General features: G+C 39.1%; 1 protein-coding gene across 1 annotated transcript in view; it reads left to right on the top strand.

The window, feature by feature from the left end:
• The window catches only part of LOC144974370 (uncharacterized), a 147,036-nt gene that overhangs the window by 113,153 nt on the left and 13,883 nt on the right, over positions 1–20,000 (top strand). The window contains exons 14-19 of the mRNA XM_078917196.1: positions 1,826–1,934; positions 2,380–2,471; positions 3,170–3,531; positions 14,759–15,802; positions 16,353–16,391; positions 18,656–18,786. Of these exons, the coding sequence (XP_078773322.1) occupies positions 1,826–1,934; positions 2,380–2,471; positions 3,170–3,531; positions 14,759–15,802; positions 16,353–16,391; positions 18,656–18,786 (1,777 nt within the window). The remainder of the gene's footprint in view (positions 1–1,825; positions 1,935–2,379; positions 2,472–3,169; positions 3,532–14,758; positions 15,803–16,352; positions 16,392–18,655; positions 18,787–20,000) is intronic.

Genomic DNA, 20,000 nt, shown 5'->3' with positions numbered 1-20,000 from the left:
GCCGAGTGAGGTTCGAACACAGGACCTTCCGATCCGAAAGAATGTTGGTAGATTGACATGTAAATAGGATGTTGGTGAGTTGATAGATTGACATGTAGATAGGATGTTGGTGAGTTGGTAGATTGACATGTGGATAGGATGTTGGTGAGATGGTAAATTCACATGTAGATAGGTTGTTGGTGAGTTGGTAGATTGACATGTAGATAGTATGTTGGTGAGTTGATAGATTGACATGTAGATAGGATGTTGGTGAGTTGGTAGATTGTCATGTGGATAGGATGTTGGTGAGTTGGTAGATTGACATGTAGATAGTATGTTGGTGAGTTGGTAGATTTACATGTAGATAGTATGTTGGTGAGTTGGTAGATTGACATGTAGATAGGATGTTGGTGAGTTGGTAGATTGACATGTGGATAGGATGTTGGTGAGTTGGTAAATTCACATGTAGTTAGACAACAAGATAATCAGACAGGAAGAAAAGTAGATTGATGGAGAGATAGAGAAGGAATTCATTTGAGGCTGGGGAGTGAGGCGGTGGGGGGGGGGGGGGCTGTTAATTACTCGAGCCCTTAATCTCCCTGTTAGGCCGTTCTCTGAAGGAAGAAAAAAAAGAACAACGTTTTGAAATATTTGGCCAGAAAACTCGTCCTTCAAATTAAATATCGATCGATTAAAATGACCCACATCTTGTCAAAAACTCTCAAACCTGGGACTTCAAGGAAGATTAAATTTGAGAGATTTTGACAAGGTCAAGGTTATTTTAATCGATTCGATTATTTGAAGGACGAGTTTTTTCTGACCATCATTATAAAAGCGTGTTTTTGTTTGGATTATTTTTTTTTAGGATACGGCGGTATTGTCATCAACTATTCATTGTCACCTACTCTGGTCAGGGTCACTGTAGATAATGAAAACATATTAGATAAATTAAATCAATATAATTCCCTCTATCGATCCCCATGGGCAAAGCAAGCTATGTTCAGGGCCTTTTCCAAAACTGGAAGAACCCAGGCAGGCGTCAGTCGTCGAATGGCTCGTGCTGTTTAGGAAGTAAATAATAATAATATTTTTTTAAAAAGATTATAAGAGCTTCAAAAAATAACAAAATACTAAATTAATACAAACGCTTCGTGCTCAAAACCCTTCTTCAGTCAATAGCAAAAACAAGTAAATCATCAATACATCACTTAAACGTTGGGGATTGTTTTTATGATCTTGTATTAATTTGTCTTTCTACTTTGTCTGACACTGTTTCATATCTGTACACCTTGTCAGATTTATCCTACACAGATGCCTGCTCGTTATTTTATCACTATGTATATTTTAAGCCAGCCGCTTTGTTGATTTACTTTTTTAAGGGGGGGGGGGGGGCGTTGGTGAAATGTGTCATATATTTATCTCTCTGGGAAACATGAAAACAAGAGCATTTCTAATTCTTTGAAATACTCAATATTGATGTATTTTAGGACCAAAAAGTAGTCCTTAGAGCCATTAGGCACACAGATCCGGTGTTTATCCAGGTATCGATTGCCTGAAACTGACAATAGCAATTGCTGTCTAACCTTTGGGTAGGACGCTAGTCTATCGCAAAGTACTTTCCGCCAGACCTAACAGACCCAGCTACTCAATCGCTGCCTGGTGGACGAGGTGGGGGCAGGGGAGGGGTCAGAAAAAAATAAATCTTGGCTTCACCCCAGATCGATATTGGTCTTTTTGCTTGTGCAGCAAGTGCTCTACCAATTGAGCCATCTGGACCACATTTTACGACAAAAAGTTATGAAAATAGTCTCATATTATCCTGCCACCTTTCTGTCTTGTTCTCTAGGTGACCAAGTCCTGGAATGGAATGGTATCCATCTGACTGGCCTCACAGCCGCTGATGTCCAAGACATTATCAACCACACCAATGGCGAGATTGAAATGGTCGTCAAAGTGTAAGTCAAATTATGTCTTCAAACATCTCATTACTGTGTCATGTAAGATTGCTATGGCAAAACGGTTGCCTAACGGGCAACTTGCACTGTATGGAATGGAAATATGGTTCAATATAGCCTGATTGATTTCATGGAAAGGTTGCTGAATATTCAACAAACAATTGCCCTCCTATTTTTCGAGTCATTTTTAGCTTCACTAGAATGTGATTATCAAACTTGGAAAAGGCTTGTGGTGTAAAATGAGTACCTACCTGCCTGTTAACATTTTCTATGTTGGGGAAAATAATTGTAATATCGCCATTCGGGATTCATGTCTCGTCCTCCATGTTAAATATTGCTGTCGACCAGGGAACCATTGTAAAACTCTTTCAACATGTTTATTTGATTTTGCTCACGATTTTTAAAAAAGTGTATCTCATTACTTCTTGGCTTTTTTTCATTCCAGACAAACAATACCAATGTCCCTGACCACCCTGGTGGCCCAGCCAGATAGTTGTCGGTCTTCCTACGACAACCTGCCATCTTATGAAGAATCAAGTAAGTGGATGGATAATTTGTTTTTGGCATTGTAATTTGTCATTCCTAACACCCTAACAACTTCATCTGGCCAAGATCTCTTTGGTCGGTCTCTGGCTTTTCCTCCCTACAATTGTCCTTCAAGAAAAATGTTACATATTGTTTCATTCATTTTATTCCGACATAATAACAGATTGTTGCAATGAGTCATAAATACAATTTATACTCAAATGCCTCAATATCTCTGTCTGAAGGTTTTTGTATTTGAAATAATAGTTTCATTTATCTTTAATTTTTTTCCAATAAATTATTTTTTTTGGTAACACTTATAATTTGTTTTGATATTTGTCATAAAACTTTCTATGTGTTTTAGTGGTATGATACTTCCCTTCGAACCGGAAGGTCCAGTGTGCGAATCCCGCTCAAAGCGGCACATAGTTGGGTCCTTGGAAAAAGGCACTTCGCTTACATTCTTATACCGTACTCAGGTGTAAAAATGAGTAACTGGCCGTCAACAGCGTTGTCTCCGTCGTAAAAAACGTAATATTATCATCGAACAGGCGTAATGTCTCATCCAACATGTTAAGTATTGGTGTTGGTTAGGGGCCCCTTGTAAAGCACTTTGAGCGCGTTTAACGGATATTGCGCTTTATAAAAGTTCGGGTTTTTATAACTGTCCATAAATCTTGATTTGTACTTTAAAATCTATTTCGATACAGTACGAGATAACCGGGAACTGCCCCTTCCTAGACAAAGAGCGACTGCGTCATCGTCATCATCTTCATCACAACATCAGCCACCATCGTCATCGTCGGCATCTCTCAGATACGGCGTTGACCCCCATCAGTTAGCTGCTCAGTTAGAAGGAATCAGAGAAGCAGCCTCTCCTGCAGAAAACAATTCACCAAGCTCCTCCCACCAAGACGTAGCCACGCCCTCTGTGTCGTCTCCTTGCAGTACGCCCCGTTCTGACCCAACCAGCACGTCATCGGATAGACAACTTTGTCCACCCGTTTCCGCTTCCGGTACTGGAGGTCAAGGTGACCGAGATGGCAGGACCGCAGTAAATTCAGCTGACAGGGTGTGTTATAGCATTCCGGCAAGCTCCAGAGACATTTAGTGTTGTAGTTTTTGCATTGGTGTGACTCTTACTTTTTTAGCTGTAAGTTTTCATTTATTTTAGTTGCAGTTATTTAGTTTCATTTTTATTTTCTTCATTTTTGACTTTTTTTCACATTTTATTTTTGTTCTCATCCATCTACTACTTCTCCCGAGTATGGTTTTAACAATTCTATCTTAAATTAGATAGCACTTTATCAAATCATGTCTCCAACAGCTTAAAAACGACGCCCTCTAAAGTTCTGAATTTTAGTCATAATATGAAATTCGTTTTTTTTTCACCAAGCATTCATTTCTGACTGATTTTGTCAACCAGACTTCAATATTAAGGTGAATAATTCGTCACCACCAAGAAGCTTAATGTTATTTTAATGTTTTAGAGCTATTTATTAATATTATTGATAGAAACAGATGATAGTAGTAACATTTTCCTTTATTAGAAATGCGACAATCAGAAAAAGTGAAGTAACAAATCATGGACTTACAACGCCTTAATTAGTCATTAAAATGTATAAGTAATCATATAATTGATTATTAAGGACTAGCTATAGGAAGCAAATTATCTCTTTAGGTAAGTATAAGTAGACAATTCTGTATTAGTTTTATATATAAGAGATTCTATGTACAATGCAACAAAATCTATTCATTATCTCCATCAACTCTCATTTGAACTATGATTATGTTTCCTAAATGTAACATTTCAAAATCAAGGGCTCTTTCTGTGTTTTATGAATTCTAATAATTCACGAAGACACAATAGCTACTCTGTGCTTAACTACTCTATTGTTTTATTCTCTCTTTGGAATTACTTGCTTTTACGATTTCAACCTTTTTGAGAATTTGAAACTATCACTTTTTTCTCTCACCATTTTCACGCATATAATCAAACTTTTCTGCACCACTAGATTTATTTCCATAGTTTTTTTTTCAATGTTGTAATAAATTTTTCTTTTTCTTTTTTTTTTTTTTTGATCATATCTTATACTCTTAGCTTTGAGCATTTTACTTGATTTCTTTGTTATGCATAGTTTTTTTCTCATAGATTGTAATTTTTTAATGGAGTCCAATAGAAAGCTTTATGCAAAATATGTACACAACAATAGCTCGTGATACACTGGTTACAAACCTTCCTCGACAAAAGAGGAAAGAAAATTTTAAAATATATATTATCATCCAAATATTTCCTAAAGTGATAAGGGAGAGGAATACAATGTGATCCAGGGGTAGTCTCTTGTGTTCAAATGTAAAATTAATAATACTAAAGAAAATTAACCTTAGCTTAAAAAGAGCAGTCTATAATAGGACCAAGGAAAATTATCTATATAGAAAAACAGTCAATGAGACAATAATAATTTTCCATAGAAAAAGAGGAAAAGTCCATAAGATTCAGGAAAATTACACATAGGTAGATAAACAAGAGTTGTCTATAAGACTAAGCTAAATCAGCTCTATATGAAAAAAAACAGTATATAAAACTGTGGAAATTGTCTATAGAATAAGAGCAAAAGTCTTAGGAAACTTACAACAGATAAAGAACAGTCTGTAAGACAAACAAAAATTACCTTTAGAACTGTCTATAAGACCAAGGGAAATTAGCCAGAGACAAAGAGAACTATTCTAGAAGACTAGCAAAAACGTCATTAGATCGATAAAAAGAAGAGATGTTTATAAGACTAATGTAAATTCGTCAAAGACAAAAAAGAACTTTTTATAAGACAAACAAAAATTACCTTTAGGTCGATAAAAAAAATTGTGTATAAGGTAGATTAGACATGGATAAAAAATAACAATGTATAGAACAAAAATTACCTTGAGGTATAAAAAAAGAGCTATCTACAAAAACCAAGTTAGATTATTCATAGAAAAAAAAGAACAACATGTAAGACTAGCAAAATTACCTTTAGGTCAATAAAAAGAATGTCTTTAAGATTAAGATTAAGATGAATTAGTCAGATAAAAAAAACAATTTTTGAGACTGACAAAATGTATCTCTAGGTAGATAAATAAAGAGCTATATATAAAACTAAGGTAAATTAGTCATTGACAAAAGAGAACAATGTGTAACGAAAATTGCCTATTGAATACGAAGAAAAAGGAATAATATTACAAATTGATAAAAACCGACATATAAGACTAAATAAAATCACCTAACGATAAAAAAGAGAGCGGTCTATAAGAATAATGGAAACTACCCATAGAATTTACAGAACAGTTTCCCTATTATGCGGCATAGAAATATCTGTCCTGATCCAATCGTTCACTGGCTGCATATACATATTTGTCTCTTTTATCTTTATGTTTCTTTTGGCAGCTTAGAATGATCTGTCGCAATTGCCCGTCGGTTGCATAGAATTATCTGTCGCAATTGTTCAGTGGCTGCATAGTATTATATGTCTCATTTGCTCATCGGCTGCTGGAATCATCTGTCTTAATTGTGCATTGGCTTCATAGAGTTATCTGTACAAATTGCCCTTTGATTACACAAAATGATCTGTCTCAAATGTTCGTTTGCTGCATACATTTATCTTTTTTTTTCAATAGTTCTTTGGCTACAAAGAGTTATCTGTCCAATTTTTCCTTTGGCTGCATAGAATCATCTTTATATTTTGTTCATCGACTGCATTGAACTTTTGATATTCATAGGCTACATAGAGTTATCTGTCCTTATTGTTCACTCGCTGTTGGCAAGAGACATATGCCCTGTAATTCACCCTCGTGGATCTTTACCTTGCAGTTGGTGAGGGGGCTTGAGGCACACGGGAGGGCAAAGGTGTAAATCCCGGTCGACCGTCACGAGACCATCCCGGGTATCGAGCCAACGAGCCACATGAGCTGCTCGCCCCGGTGTGTGACTAAATTTGATCCAAACCCGGTGCCCGAATAGCAGCCCTATCCGGGCGCCACACTATTGTCCTTATGTCGAGTCCCAATCAGTCCCGTCAATGGCGAAGCGGTCTGTCGCCTAGCCAAATAATACCGCGTTCGTGTCGCCAGGGTCGTCGGCACGTCCGAGAAAAAAGCAAACGTCCCATGCATCAATCGATTCGCGGCCTGCCGATCGGAAAATGCGACGGCGGGGATGGCGAGCTGACGCGTATATTGTCCCTGAACGTCGAGAGCCAGAGTATGGCAAAAAATGAGCTTTTATCAAAGCTATTGGCCGTTCATTGCGTTGATATCCTCCTTTTACAGGAGACCCACCTTTATTCAGGCGCGCAATCTTCCCGATTCCAGATCCCAGGCTATACGGTGGTCCAACGCGAGGACACCTCGAGGCTCAAAGGAGGGGTTAGCGTTTACGCTAAAGAGCCATCGAAGGTAAGGGTCATTGAGAGCGTAACGGACAGCAATGGGGTGAACCGAATTTCCGTGGAAGTAGGTGGACTGTGTTTGCATAATATATACAAACCACCTAGAGCGACTTGGACTACACCACCGGTACCGGTGGTCAGCCATCCTTCCATCTGTCTGGGAGACTTTAATAGCCACCATCACGAATGGGGCTACCGAGACTGCAATGAGGCAGGAAGACAACTCCGCTCATGGATGGACTGTAATGATCTACACCTAGTGTACGATCCTACAGCCAAGGGTACCTTCCGGGGTACCCGCCATAAGAAGGAGTATACTCCAGACCTCACCCTCGTAACGAAAGGCGCGAACGGTGAACCGCTGCAGGTGAAGCGGACAGTCCTCGGGGACTTCCCGCATAGCCAGCACAGGCCGGTTCTTGTCACAGCTGGGGTGACAATACCGAGGGTGCAGTCTCTCCCACTTTGCAGATGGAATTTCAGGAAGGCTGACTGGGAGGAATTCAGTTCCTATATCGAGCAGGTCTGCCCTGCCATTCCTCCCAAGTCCAAGAATATAACCAGATTTAGTAGGCTACTGGTTAAGAGCGCTCAACGCTCTATTCCACGGGGCAAACGGAAATTCTACACCCCTTGCTGGACAGCAGAGTCGGAAGAGCTGTACCGAGAGTACCAGCAGACCCAGTCCCAGGACACAGCCGATAGACTACTTCAGTCTCTGGCAGAGGGAAGGAAGCAACGGTGGCAGGAGACCGTGGAAAGTCTCGACTTTACACACTCCAGCCGCCACGCTTGGCGTTTGATAAAGAAATTGGACCCAGATCGGAATTTCGCGAAGGCTGCACCGGAATGCGAGGCAGACACAATTGCCAAGAATATTAAGAACCGTAGTAAGCGGGTCCCTAATCAGGCTTTTGAGCGCGGTGTCTGCAAGGCGTACCGTACGATTTTGGACTCGCTACCTGCGGAGGAGTCGGACTGGACGGCCCCGTTCAGTCCCGAGAAGTGGGTGCAGCCATTAGCGAAGTAAAGAACGGCAAAGCAGCAGGGATAGATGGTGTATATCCCGATATGGTGACGCATCTGGGCCCCAGGGCACGGGCCTGGCTAGCAGAGGCAATGTCTGACATCCTTGCAAATGGAAAGCTTCCACAAGTGTGGAAGCACGCGAAGATAGTTGCCATCCTGAAGCCAGGGAAGCCGGCGAAGGAGGCAGACAGTTACAGACCCATATCACTGCTGAGCTGTCTTTACAAATTGCTGGAGCGTGTTCTATTAAACCGATGGGGGCCGGTCCTAGACGCTGCCCTGCCACCCGAGCAGGCAGGCTTCAGGGAAGGGAGGTGCACCACGGAGCAGGTCATTGCCCTTACAGAGCATATTGAGCACGGGTTCGAGAGAAAACAGCAAACAGGTGCTGTGTTTATAGACCTATCAGCGGCGTACGATACGGTCTGGTGCGATGGGTTAATGCTCAAACTTGCAAAAATCATAAGGTGCAAAAAGACCTTGAAGTTGTTCTCTTCGATCTTAGGGGAAAGGCAATTCCACGTCGCGCTGGGAGACGTCACGAGCAAAGTAAGGAAATTGAAGAATGGGGTCCCTCAGGGGTCGGTACTCGCGCCAATGTTGTTTAACGTTTACATTAGCGATATGCCGAACACTTCCTCCCTGAGGCTGGGATACGCAGACGACTGGGCACTCGTTACTCAGAGTAAAGTGTGGACCCGTCTCGAGAGCGTACTCAGCGAGGACGTCACCAGACTCAAATCCTACTTTGACAAGTGGTACCTGAAGATGAACACTTCAAAAACTGTGGCCACTGCATTTCACTTATGCAGTGGTTGGCACACCCGTAAACTGAATGTCCTAGTCGGGGACCAGCCACTCCCATATGAGCCGCGTCCAAAATATCTAGGGGTGACGTTGGATCGCAGCCTTACCTATCGGGTTCATCTCGAAGGGGTTGCCCGGAAGATAGAGAAGCGGAATAGTCTTCTGAGGAAGCTGGCGGGATCGACTTGGGGCGCTAGCCAAGCGCTGCTGAGAACATCCGCCCTGGCACTATGCTATTCCACCGCGGAGTATTGCGCTCCAGTGTGGGGTAGAAGCAGAAACGTTGAGAAGGTGGATGTAAAACTTCGCAAGTCGATGCACATAGTGTCGGGAACGCTAGCAACAACCCCTAGAGAATGGGGCCCGGTAATGGCAGCGATCCAGCCCCCCGATGTCCGGAGGGAGACCATTACGGGAAACTGGCTGAGTAAGATCAAAGAGAGAGGGAATGGGGATACCCCTCTCATGCGCATAATGAACGGTGCCCCCGTTTCGAGCCGAAATAAGTCCCGGCAACCCTTGTACGCAGAATCCCTGATTACGGACAGAGCTGCACATACGAGATGGAAGTCGGTTTGGACGAATTCAATCCCTCGTGGGGGCGGGGACCTACACTCCTCTAAGCTTGGTGAGAAGTTGCCAGGCTTTGATACCAGTAAGAGGAGACACTGGGTAGCTGCGAATCGGCTCCGGTCGAGGAGCTGCCTAACGGCCGGTGCGTTACATCAGTGGGGTCTAACTTCCTGTCCAATATGTCCACGCTGTGGGCAAGAACCCGAAACGGCAGAGCATCTAGTCGAAAGGTGTGTTGTGACGATGCTACCAGGCGGGTTCGCGACGGTGCACGAATGCGGACCGGACTTTGCTGATTGGGTCGATCGTCATAACATAATAGTGTGAACCATAAGAAGCTGCTGCCCTGTAATTGGAGATTAGTAAATTAAAGTAATCTAAAATACGGTCCATTCTTTCTTTTGTAGTTCTTCGACGTAATCAACGATTTGTGGGTTTTTCTTTTCATGTTTTTTTAATAGTTGTTGAGTTGGGGGGGCATATTATGTTGTTTATGGTTGTAATTTCTTTTGCTATCTTTTTATGTTTATTGAAAAAGAATTTAGTCCAGGATAATGACATACTGAATTAGACATTTAGTTTTTAATCAAAGCATTTATTCTATTATGCTTTTAATGGATTACAGATAGCTTTAGGTGGCCTGTCTTTGCTTTACACTTTGTACATTCACAATAATATGAAAGTGGAAAATTTGGAAGAAGAAAGTATCGTGAGATAAAAATCTGAAATCAGTGCCAGACAAATCAGGGAAATAAACACAAGGACAAATCATCCCCCCTCCCAAAAACAAAAAAACAAAAAAAAAAAACACAAACAAAACCCAACAAAGTCAGCCTGACCGTAGCCATCGTTGACATATAGTCTGACTCTAGAACCCTCTAGGACTTACAGTTTGATGTCATTCTTAAGGTTTTTGTTGCGTCCAGTGAGTTGTCGTTAGTAGAGTTCAATAAAACAATTGATTCCATTGCGTGAACTATTGAATACAACTCACAATTTGTCTTTTGACGTCATTTTTTTGGACATTGTCAGGCTATAGGTTTACGATGGCTACGGCCTGACTCCCTCGACTGCTAGCCAATCAAAGCGAAGAGGGAATTTTTTTAGATGTTTTAATGTCTATTTTTCTTTCTGCTTTGTCTAGAACTGTTTCATACTCACTTATCATATTTTTATCTTACAATTACAAGAGTGGCTTCCCCTAAAGTTTTTACTTAGATATATTTTTGTAGTCGTTTGGTATGACACTCGACTTTTGACTTTCATACACACTTTTTTGATATTATCTGACAAAATTACATCACAACGTACTATCTCTAAATGTTGTGTGTATGTTCGTGTATTTTGAATTCAGTAGACACAAGGAGATTTATTAATCTTCTATTTGTTTTTGTTTTCTTGCAAGCGCATTTTTGATCAGCATTGTCAATTTTCATATTATATTTTGCTCTTAAATTCATCTTTTGAAAATGTAGTGAGGGTACAGTAGAATACGATATCTAGAAAGTGTAGGTTGTATGTATCGTGGTAGACTGTAGATAGCGTGTTTTATTATATTTGTTCTTTAGGGAATTATTATTATTATTATTATTATTATTATTATTATTATTATTATTATTATTATTATTATTATTATTATTATTATTATTATTATTATTATTATTATTATTATTATCACTATTGATATTATTATTTTTTGTTGGTTATAGTACAAAAGGGACATTTACACCCCATTGCTTGGTTATGATTGGATATATTTTCTGACTCTTTAAAAAAACCAACAACAAAAATGTTTTGAACGTGGTTAAACTTAAGGAAAATTTGATTCGTAAAAATCCACCTATTTATCTCAATGGTATATATCTGTGAATTAGTAGCCATTAAATTTTACGTGACAGTAGCTTTTTGACCTATTTTTGTGCTTCGAAATATATGTTTTGCGTTATTCGGGCTTTAAATATTGCGCAATAAGACCATAGTTTACTCGTGTGAGCAAAACGATATATAAATAATTATAAGACATCCATTTTTAATCTTAAAAAACGAAAACAAAGAAAAAACACTACCATAACATGTATTAAATTTATCTTTATACATTAAATATACTTTCTTCCTCATAGTTATCGAAATGAAATGCATTTAGGTCTCAAAAGCAAAATCATGCAATGTATTTGCGATAACACGATTTGAAGTGCAATTTGTTTGTAAATGTTTGCAAAGCACTGATTTACTCGTAGAGATTAACACAGGGATTATAATAAGCATTGCGTTGTTAGCTTAAAATGGTTCCTAGAAAAGTAAGGCGTAACGATTTCTTTCAGAAAATATTCGCAGGGAAAAAGGGCGCACTTATTAATTCCCGAAGAATAGTCCATTAAAGACAATATGATCTGTTTTGTTGATTCAATGACATAGAGACACGAAAAAAATGTACATTGCTATGCTATTCTGTGGATTAAATATTATGGTGATACGAAAACAGTACGCATTGCTTTGACACTATGTTGATTGAGTATAGTGACGCGAAAACAGTATGCATTGCTTTGCTACTATGTTGATTCAATATAGTGACACAAAAACAATATGCATTGCTTTGCTACTATGTTGATTCAATATAGTGACACGAAAACAGTATGCATTGCTTTGCTACTATGTTGATTCAATATAGTGACACGAAAACAGTATGCATTGCTTTGCTACTATGTTGATTCAATATAGTGACACGAAAACAGTATGCATTGCTTTGCTACCATGTTGATTCAATATAGTGACATGAAAACAGAACACATTGCTTTGGCACTAAGTTGATTCAATATAATGGCACGAAAAAAGAATGCATTGCTTTGCCACTATGTTGATTCAATATAGTGACACGAAAAATGATGCATTACTTTGCCTCTATGTTGATTCAATGTGGTGACACGAAAACAGCATGCATTGCTTTGCTAATATGTTGATTCAATATGGTGACACGTAAACAGCGTGCATTGCTTTGCTACTATGTTGATTCAATATGGTGACACGAAAACAGTATGCATTGCTTTGCCACTATGTTGATTCAATATGGTGACACGAAAACAGCGTGCATTGCTTTGCTACTCAAATCGCGTCAAAATAGACTGATGGTATGTGCTGACTTCTTTTTTGAAAATGCAATACCGTGCACGCCTTTAGGTATCAACAAAACATGATTAGCACGCACAGTTATGTGAACAAAAACAGGGACGGGGCGACGAGTACTTATTTGCAGTTCTGGTAACTCATTTTGTTATGGAATCATTATTGTAATGGCAAAACTCTCCAACCAACATACAATATTGTTCATTACAACAATGTTAACGCGAGCCTATAATAATTGTGCTCGGTTATAAAAACCTACAAATAAGTGCACGAAACATGCATCAGTTTATTAACAAAATATAAAAATAACAATAACTTACAGTGATATGTTAACAAAAATAGTTCAAGACCAATAACATGTAGTATTTGTCGTCAAAACGAAAACAATAACTCCGAGCGATTTGTTGTCTAGAACATACAATCGAGATACGGAAAACACATTTTTTAATAGTCAAAATTTAATCAGGGGAGTCATACCCGATGTCTGATAACCCAATATATTATGGCCTATTTTTATTTTAAAATATATTATATGTACGATATATTTCATTTTCAAATTTTCCTATGGCCGGACAAGCATTTTGTTGGGCTATGCGGTCTTGTGGTATGACACTCGCTTTTGGATCGGAAGGTCCTTGGTTAGAGCCTCTTTGGGCGAATAGTTGTGTCCTTGGAAAAGGCTCTTTACTCACATTCTCTCGCCGTACTCAGGTGTAAAATGAGTGGAGAGACAAAAAGTGAGTAGATGTGACTCATATATATTAGTCACATCTACTCACTTTATTTTTCTCTCCATTTTACTGGCTCATTTAGGCGTCTCTAGCTTTTGTAAAATGAGTAAATGGCCGTTAACAGTGTATTGTAGTCTCTGTCGGAAAACAAATTGTAAAATCACCTAACAGGCGTCATTTCTCGTTCTACATGTTACATGTGGCTGTTGGACAGGGACCCTTTGTAAAGCGCTTTGAGCACGTTTATTTGATATTGCGCTCAATAAAAGCTCAAGTTTTTATTGTTGTTTTTTTTTGTTTTAAAAAGTATATTTGCAAGTCTGATAACCGAACATAATCATGGGCTTAATTTAACATAAAAAATGTATTGCGCTGGTTTTAGAGTATTTCCTTAAATGAGTCAGCCCACAACAATTTCGGTCATCAGAGCTGCAAATAAGTACACAACTATGGTCAAATTCACATGGTCAATGGCCGTTTTTAGAAGTCTATGGTGAAATTCACATGATCAGTGACCGTTTTTAGAAGTCTATGGTAAAATTCACATAGTCAATGACCGTTTTTTAGAAGTCTATGGTCAAATTCACATGGTCAATGACCGTTTTTAGAAGTCTGTGGTCAAATTCACATAAACAGTGACCGTTTTTAGAAGTCTATGGTCAAATTAACATAGTCAATGACCGTTTTTAGAAGGCTATGGTCAAATTCACATGGTCAATGGCCGTTTTTAGAAGGCTATGGTCAAATTCACATGGTCAATGACAGTTTTTAGAAGACTATGATAAAATTCACATCGTCAATGATCGTTTTTTAGAAGTCTATGGTCAAATTCACATGATCGGTGACCGTTTTTAGAAGGCTATGGTCAAATTCACATAGTCAATGACCGTTTTTAGAAGGCTATGGTCAAATTCACATGATCAGTGACCGTTTTTAGAAGGCTATGGTCAAATTCACATGGTCAATGACCGTTTTTAGAAGGCTATGGTCAAATTCACATGGTCAATGACCGTTTTTAGAAGGCTATGGTCAAATTCACATGGTCAGTGACCGTTTTTTAGAATGCTTTTATTGTTGAGTTCGTGAGGCATGATTTCTTTCATTAAATACATGTGTTACTATATATATTTTTTATTTGTTTATTTATTTTTGGTGTTTTTTAAAAATTCAAATTTAAACGTGTACTATTTTGACGGTCTCGACGTAGAAATTACAGATCTGAATTAAACGTTTCGTATTCATTTTTAATGTAAGAATAGCGAAAGACTTTGACAGGAAACTAGATGAAAAAATGTGTTTATATATATATATATATATATATATATATATATATATATATATATATATATATACATATTGAGCATGTCCATAGATAGTTTTATTCAACTACCTTTAACATGTAAAAACTAAAAGCAATAGCTTTGATATCACGCCTATAATTTGTCTCATAAAAATGTAATAAATAGGCATGGGGTAAAGGTAACCCGGGTAAACTACGAATTTAGTCAATGTTAGGGTTGAGTGAGTTAATGCCTTGAAGAATAGATGACACTTTTGTTTAGTATTTCCTTATGTGGACTGATTTGTATTTTACCATCTTTATCTTTAACTGTTGTAGCTCAATGACACACCACGGGGAGGCCCCTCCGACAAACAAGCAGGTAGACGAAGACGAACAAGTAGGCAATCCCCACATAATCACCATCATCATCATCAACAGCAGCAGCAGCAACATTATCATCATCACCCTTCTGAGAAATCAGAACCCAGTTCGCATCACCGTTCATCGCCACATCCCCCACACAATGCATCGACAAAGCATTCTCACGGTATTTCTCCACAACGTTCTGCGGAAGATTCTCCTCAACAGCAGCCTCATCAACAACAACAACATCCTCCTCATCATCATCATGAGCACCGCCAAAGACCACAACAACATAAGAGACAGCAACAACAGTCACAGCAACAACAACATCAAAAACAGCAAGATGAGCATGAGTATGAAGAGTGTCTTTCTTCCTCGTCCCCATCGAGACATTCTGAACCCCAAACAAGGTCATCTTCTTCCTCCCATCACCAACAACAACACAACCACCCGCGACAGCAACAACATCAACGGGAACAGCAGCATCACCACCACCATCAACAGCAGCAGCAGCAGCAGCAGTCGCATCGGGACTATCATCATTCACCGACACGCTCTTCGCCTCAGCAACAACAACATCAACATTCTCACCACCAACAACAACAACACCATCACCACCATCTCGATACCGAAACTAACAACCAACCTAACTCGAGCCTCGAAGAACCTGTACAGGAACAATCATCACGCAGAAGAACTGAAAGAAGAAAAAGCTCGCAGCCAAAACCACCCCCTCAACAGCAGGCGTCAGCGGTACAACAACAACAGCCAGCTCAGCAATATTCTCCTCAAGAACCCCCGAGCCAACCACCGCCAAGTGTCCCAACGCAAGCAGAAAAGCCACGTCCAATCAGGGCGTTTGAGCAACAACAAGAGGCTTCCTGTTCTAGCCCAGCTATGAACGATAGACTGAGAGCATCTCCTCCCTTGGACACCAAACGAAGCGTCAAGTATAGAGGTACATCCAGGAAAGGCAAAGATAGCGTGGTAGCCATTCCGAAACCAAATCCAGCTGAGGTAAACAAACCATTTTTTTTTGTAAACGATTTTAATGATGATGGTATAGATGATGACAATGATGACGATGATGATGATGATGATGATGATGATGATGATGATGGTGATGATGATGATGATGGTGATGATGGCGATAATAATATTATTAATAATAACGATAATAATAATAATAATAATAATAATAATAATAATAATAATAATAATAATAATAATAATAATAATAACGGTGATGATGATGATGATGATGATGATGATGATGATGATGATGATGATGATGATGATGATAATAATAATAAAATGATGATGATGATGATGATGATGATGATGATGATGATGGTTATGGTGATAATAACAATAATAATAATAATAATAATAATAATAATAATAATAATAATGATAATAATAATGATGATGATGATGATGATGATGATGATGATGATGATGATGATGATGATGATGATGATGATGATGATGATGATGACGACTTAGATCAATTAGTAAATCCTATTTTTCTCATTTCTCACACGTTGTATTAATTCTTTATTTACAGCAAGAAAGAGGGGAGGACTTTGGCCTGGGAGAGATACAGGTGAGTAATACTCATCGGTTTATCCATTTTATTAATTGAGCTTTTAGATAGCGCAATATCCACTAAACGTGCTCAAAGCGTTTTACAAGGGGTCCTTGGCCAACAGCAACATTTAACATGGAGGACAGGAAATGACGCCTGTTATGCGATATTATATTTTTTTTTCGGACAGGGACAACGCTGTTAACGGCCAGGTACTCATTTTACAGCTGAGTTAGTACGTGAGAATGTGAGTAAAGAGTCTTCTACAAGGACTCAACTATGCGCCGAGCGAGTCTCGAACCCAGGACCTTCCGATCCGAAAGCGAATGTCATACGCACTAGACCACATAGCCGCAAAAAAGTTGTAAAAGGCAGTCGTTTTTAACTCTCCTAACCAGTGCCATTTTCAGGATTATCCTGAAACTTCCTACCTATCCAACAAATAACTAATAATGTGAAATTGAGTGTAAGCTTCAATTTAATTACAAAAACAGATCAAATGAACGTTTCGGGTTTCCTCTTTATCAACAAAACAGGATGAATGAAACACCACAGATGAATGAGATAACAAAATAGTTTGAGATAACAAATTTTGAGAACAAAAATGTGTTGTCTTGAATTATACGTTGACTTTAAGAGTTTTGAATTTAAGCATAAAACATTGTTTTGTTTATTCATCTTAACTACGCCACGACCACATTATCTCATTCAGCCGTTGTGTTCATTCATCCTGTTTTGTTGATAAAGTGTAAACCTGAAACGTTCATTTGATCTGTTTTTGTAATTAAATTGAAGCTTACATTCAATTTCACATTATGAGTTATTTCTTTGAGCTTCCAGTAGCGACATTTACATTACCTATAAAACACAAAACTACTTATTTACTCAGTCAAAAATAAAGAAGCCCACACATGCTTAATGCTACACATAATTTTGTTCGGCAAAATGAGCTGCATAACACTAAGTGTCAATATTGTGATGTGAATGAGAAAAATATTGGCTATATTATAGTAACTAATGTGACGCTTTCCCTATGCGTGGTAAAGTGAGGTTTAGAGCATATTATCTGGCTATGTGCGACTATGTAGTCCTGTAGTATGAAACCAGCTTTCGGATTGGAAGCTCCTGGGTTCGAGCCTCGCTCGGCGCATAGTTGAGTTCTTGGAAAAGGGTCTTTACTCACATTCTCTCACCATACTCAGGTGTATAATGAGTGAGGACTTGGCCGTTAACAGCGTTGTCTGTGTCGGGAAAAAAATGTCAAATCGCCCAACTGGCGTTATGTCTCCTTCTAAAACTTATGTGTTGCTGTTGGTCAGGGGCCCGTTCAAAGCGCTTTGAGCACGTTAAATAGATATTGCGCGGTATAAAATCTCACTAAAAATAGCATAACATGAAAAAAGCAGTCCTTTAAATTCATTAGACCCATGGAGTCTGAGCATATCCAGGTTTCTATCGCGTAAAACGGATACTAACAATTGCTTGTTGGCCTTTGGATATGACTCTATCAATGCTAGGTGGACACGAGAAAAAAACTCGACTTAAACCGTTATTGATCATGGTCTCTTTTCGTATTAAAAGAGTGCTCTAACAACTGAGCTATCGGGACCACAAAAGCAAGAATTGACTTATCTGTATTATATCATGTATTCAAAGCCCATTACAAAAGCTCAAAAGCTAGCTGTGATACTGGAATTTTAAGACGCTAATTACAAGGTGGAATGACAATTTTTTTTCCTGAGGCTTTTCAGGGAAGGATTCATTTCTTGCTTCCACCTGGATTGAAAGCCGTCGGAAAGCACTTTCCGCTAAATCAAATTCTATAAAATTCGTCCTCCTCCCCTGCTCCTCCTCCTCCTCCTTATCATCATCATCATCATCATCATCATCATCATCATCATCATCATCATCATCATCATCATCATCATCATCATCATCATCATCATCATCATCATCATCATCATCATCATCATCATCATCATCATCATCATCATCATCATCATCATCAACACCACCATCATTACCATTACCAATACCACCACTACCACCACCAACACATCTACAATCATCATCACCACCACCACAATTATCACCACCACCGCCACCACCGCCACCACCGCCACCACCACCATCACCATTATCACTACCACCACCACCGCCACCACCACCATCATCACCACCACCACCACCATCACCATTATCACCACCACCACCACCACCACCACCATCACCACCACCACCGCCGCCACCACCACCATCATCATCACTATTATCCTCCTCAGATCCAAATAAGCCACGATGATTTCGACAACACCCTCAACCTCCATGTAATCCAAGCCAGGAATCTCAGACCACGTGACTTGAACGGCCTCTCTGATCCATTCGTCAAAGTGTACCTTTTGCCGGGCAGAGGGTAAGGTTTTGCCTGAAGCTTAAAACTAAGATTTCCATTAATAGGATTCAATAGTCTGATGTCACGTCCGCCCAGCAACGAGCAGCTTGGCTTTATACAAAGAAAATCAGTACTTGTTATTCTTAATGCTGGCTTGAACTGTTTCACATATCATGTGATTAGAATGTATAAAAGTCAAAACATGATCAGATGTGTAATGCTTTTCTCCTCTGGATCCACTCTTATGCTCGTCGGAGAAGTATTTCGAAGGGCGTCCGCCATTGCTCCGATAGTTTGGAACCAGTTACTAAGTTACTATACGTCATTTCGAGGGAAGTGACGTCGTCACGACTGTTGAAGCCAATTGTCACCCACCGTCTAAAAACTCATTATGTATGGACGAAGTAGATGCTGAAAATTGGATTTGTTGATGATACGCGTTAAAGTAAACTACTCACCTGTAATAGATGCCAGGATGTGGGCGGCTATGAGGTCTGGTGGAATAGCAACTGGCTTTCGGATCGGAGGGCTCAGGGTTCTAGTACCGCTCTGGAAAAGGCTCTTTATTCACATTCTCTCACCGTACTCAGGTGTAAAATGAGTATCTGGACGTTAACAACGTTGCCTCTCTGTCGGTAGAAAATTGTAAAATTGCCTAACAGGCTCCATGTCTCGCTCTACATGTTAAGTTAATGAATCGTATCAACACAAAAATGTATGTGCAACCTTTGTAGAAAACGATAGGGGTTGCGTTTTTAGCTTGTTAGACAACACTGTGAAATTGAATGTAAGCTTCAATTTAATAGACGAAAACAGATAAAATGGACGTTTCAGATTTTTCCCCTTTATTTGATAAAGTTGATACAGTTTTTTTATAACGGGGAAACCCGAAACGTCCATTTTATCTGTTTTCGTATATTAAATTTAAGCTTACATTCAATTTCACAGTGTTATTTATTCCTTCGAGCTTCGAGCAGCAACATTTACATTATCCTGTTAGAGGGACTTTAAGTGAGAGCTAATTATCCAACTGATGGTCTAAAAACCAATATAAATAACAAAGACCAGAGCGACGTCAACAACATTCAATCTTTAAAATGCTGGATAAATTTTAATAGATGAATAACTAATTAATATAAACATTTATATAGAGCATTTGCGGGTATACCATGCCGATTGCACTTTCCATTGCTTCATTTATTCCCCGAGCAAGCCAATAATGAGGATATATCGTT

The sequence above is a fragment of the Berghia stephanieae genome, chromosome 6, assembly GCF_034508935.2.
Source record: "Berghia stephanieae isolate SIO BIC M18660-M18661 chromosome 6, UCSD_Bste_1.3, whole genome shotgun sequence".
Classification (NCBI taxonomy): Eukaryota; Metazoa; Mollusca; class Gastropoda; order Nudibranchia; family Aeolidiidae; genus Berghia; species Berghia stephanieae.
The sequence above is the reverse complement of the archived record's forward strand: the minus strand, read 5'-3'. Positions and strand labels throughout refer to the sequence as shown.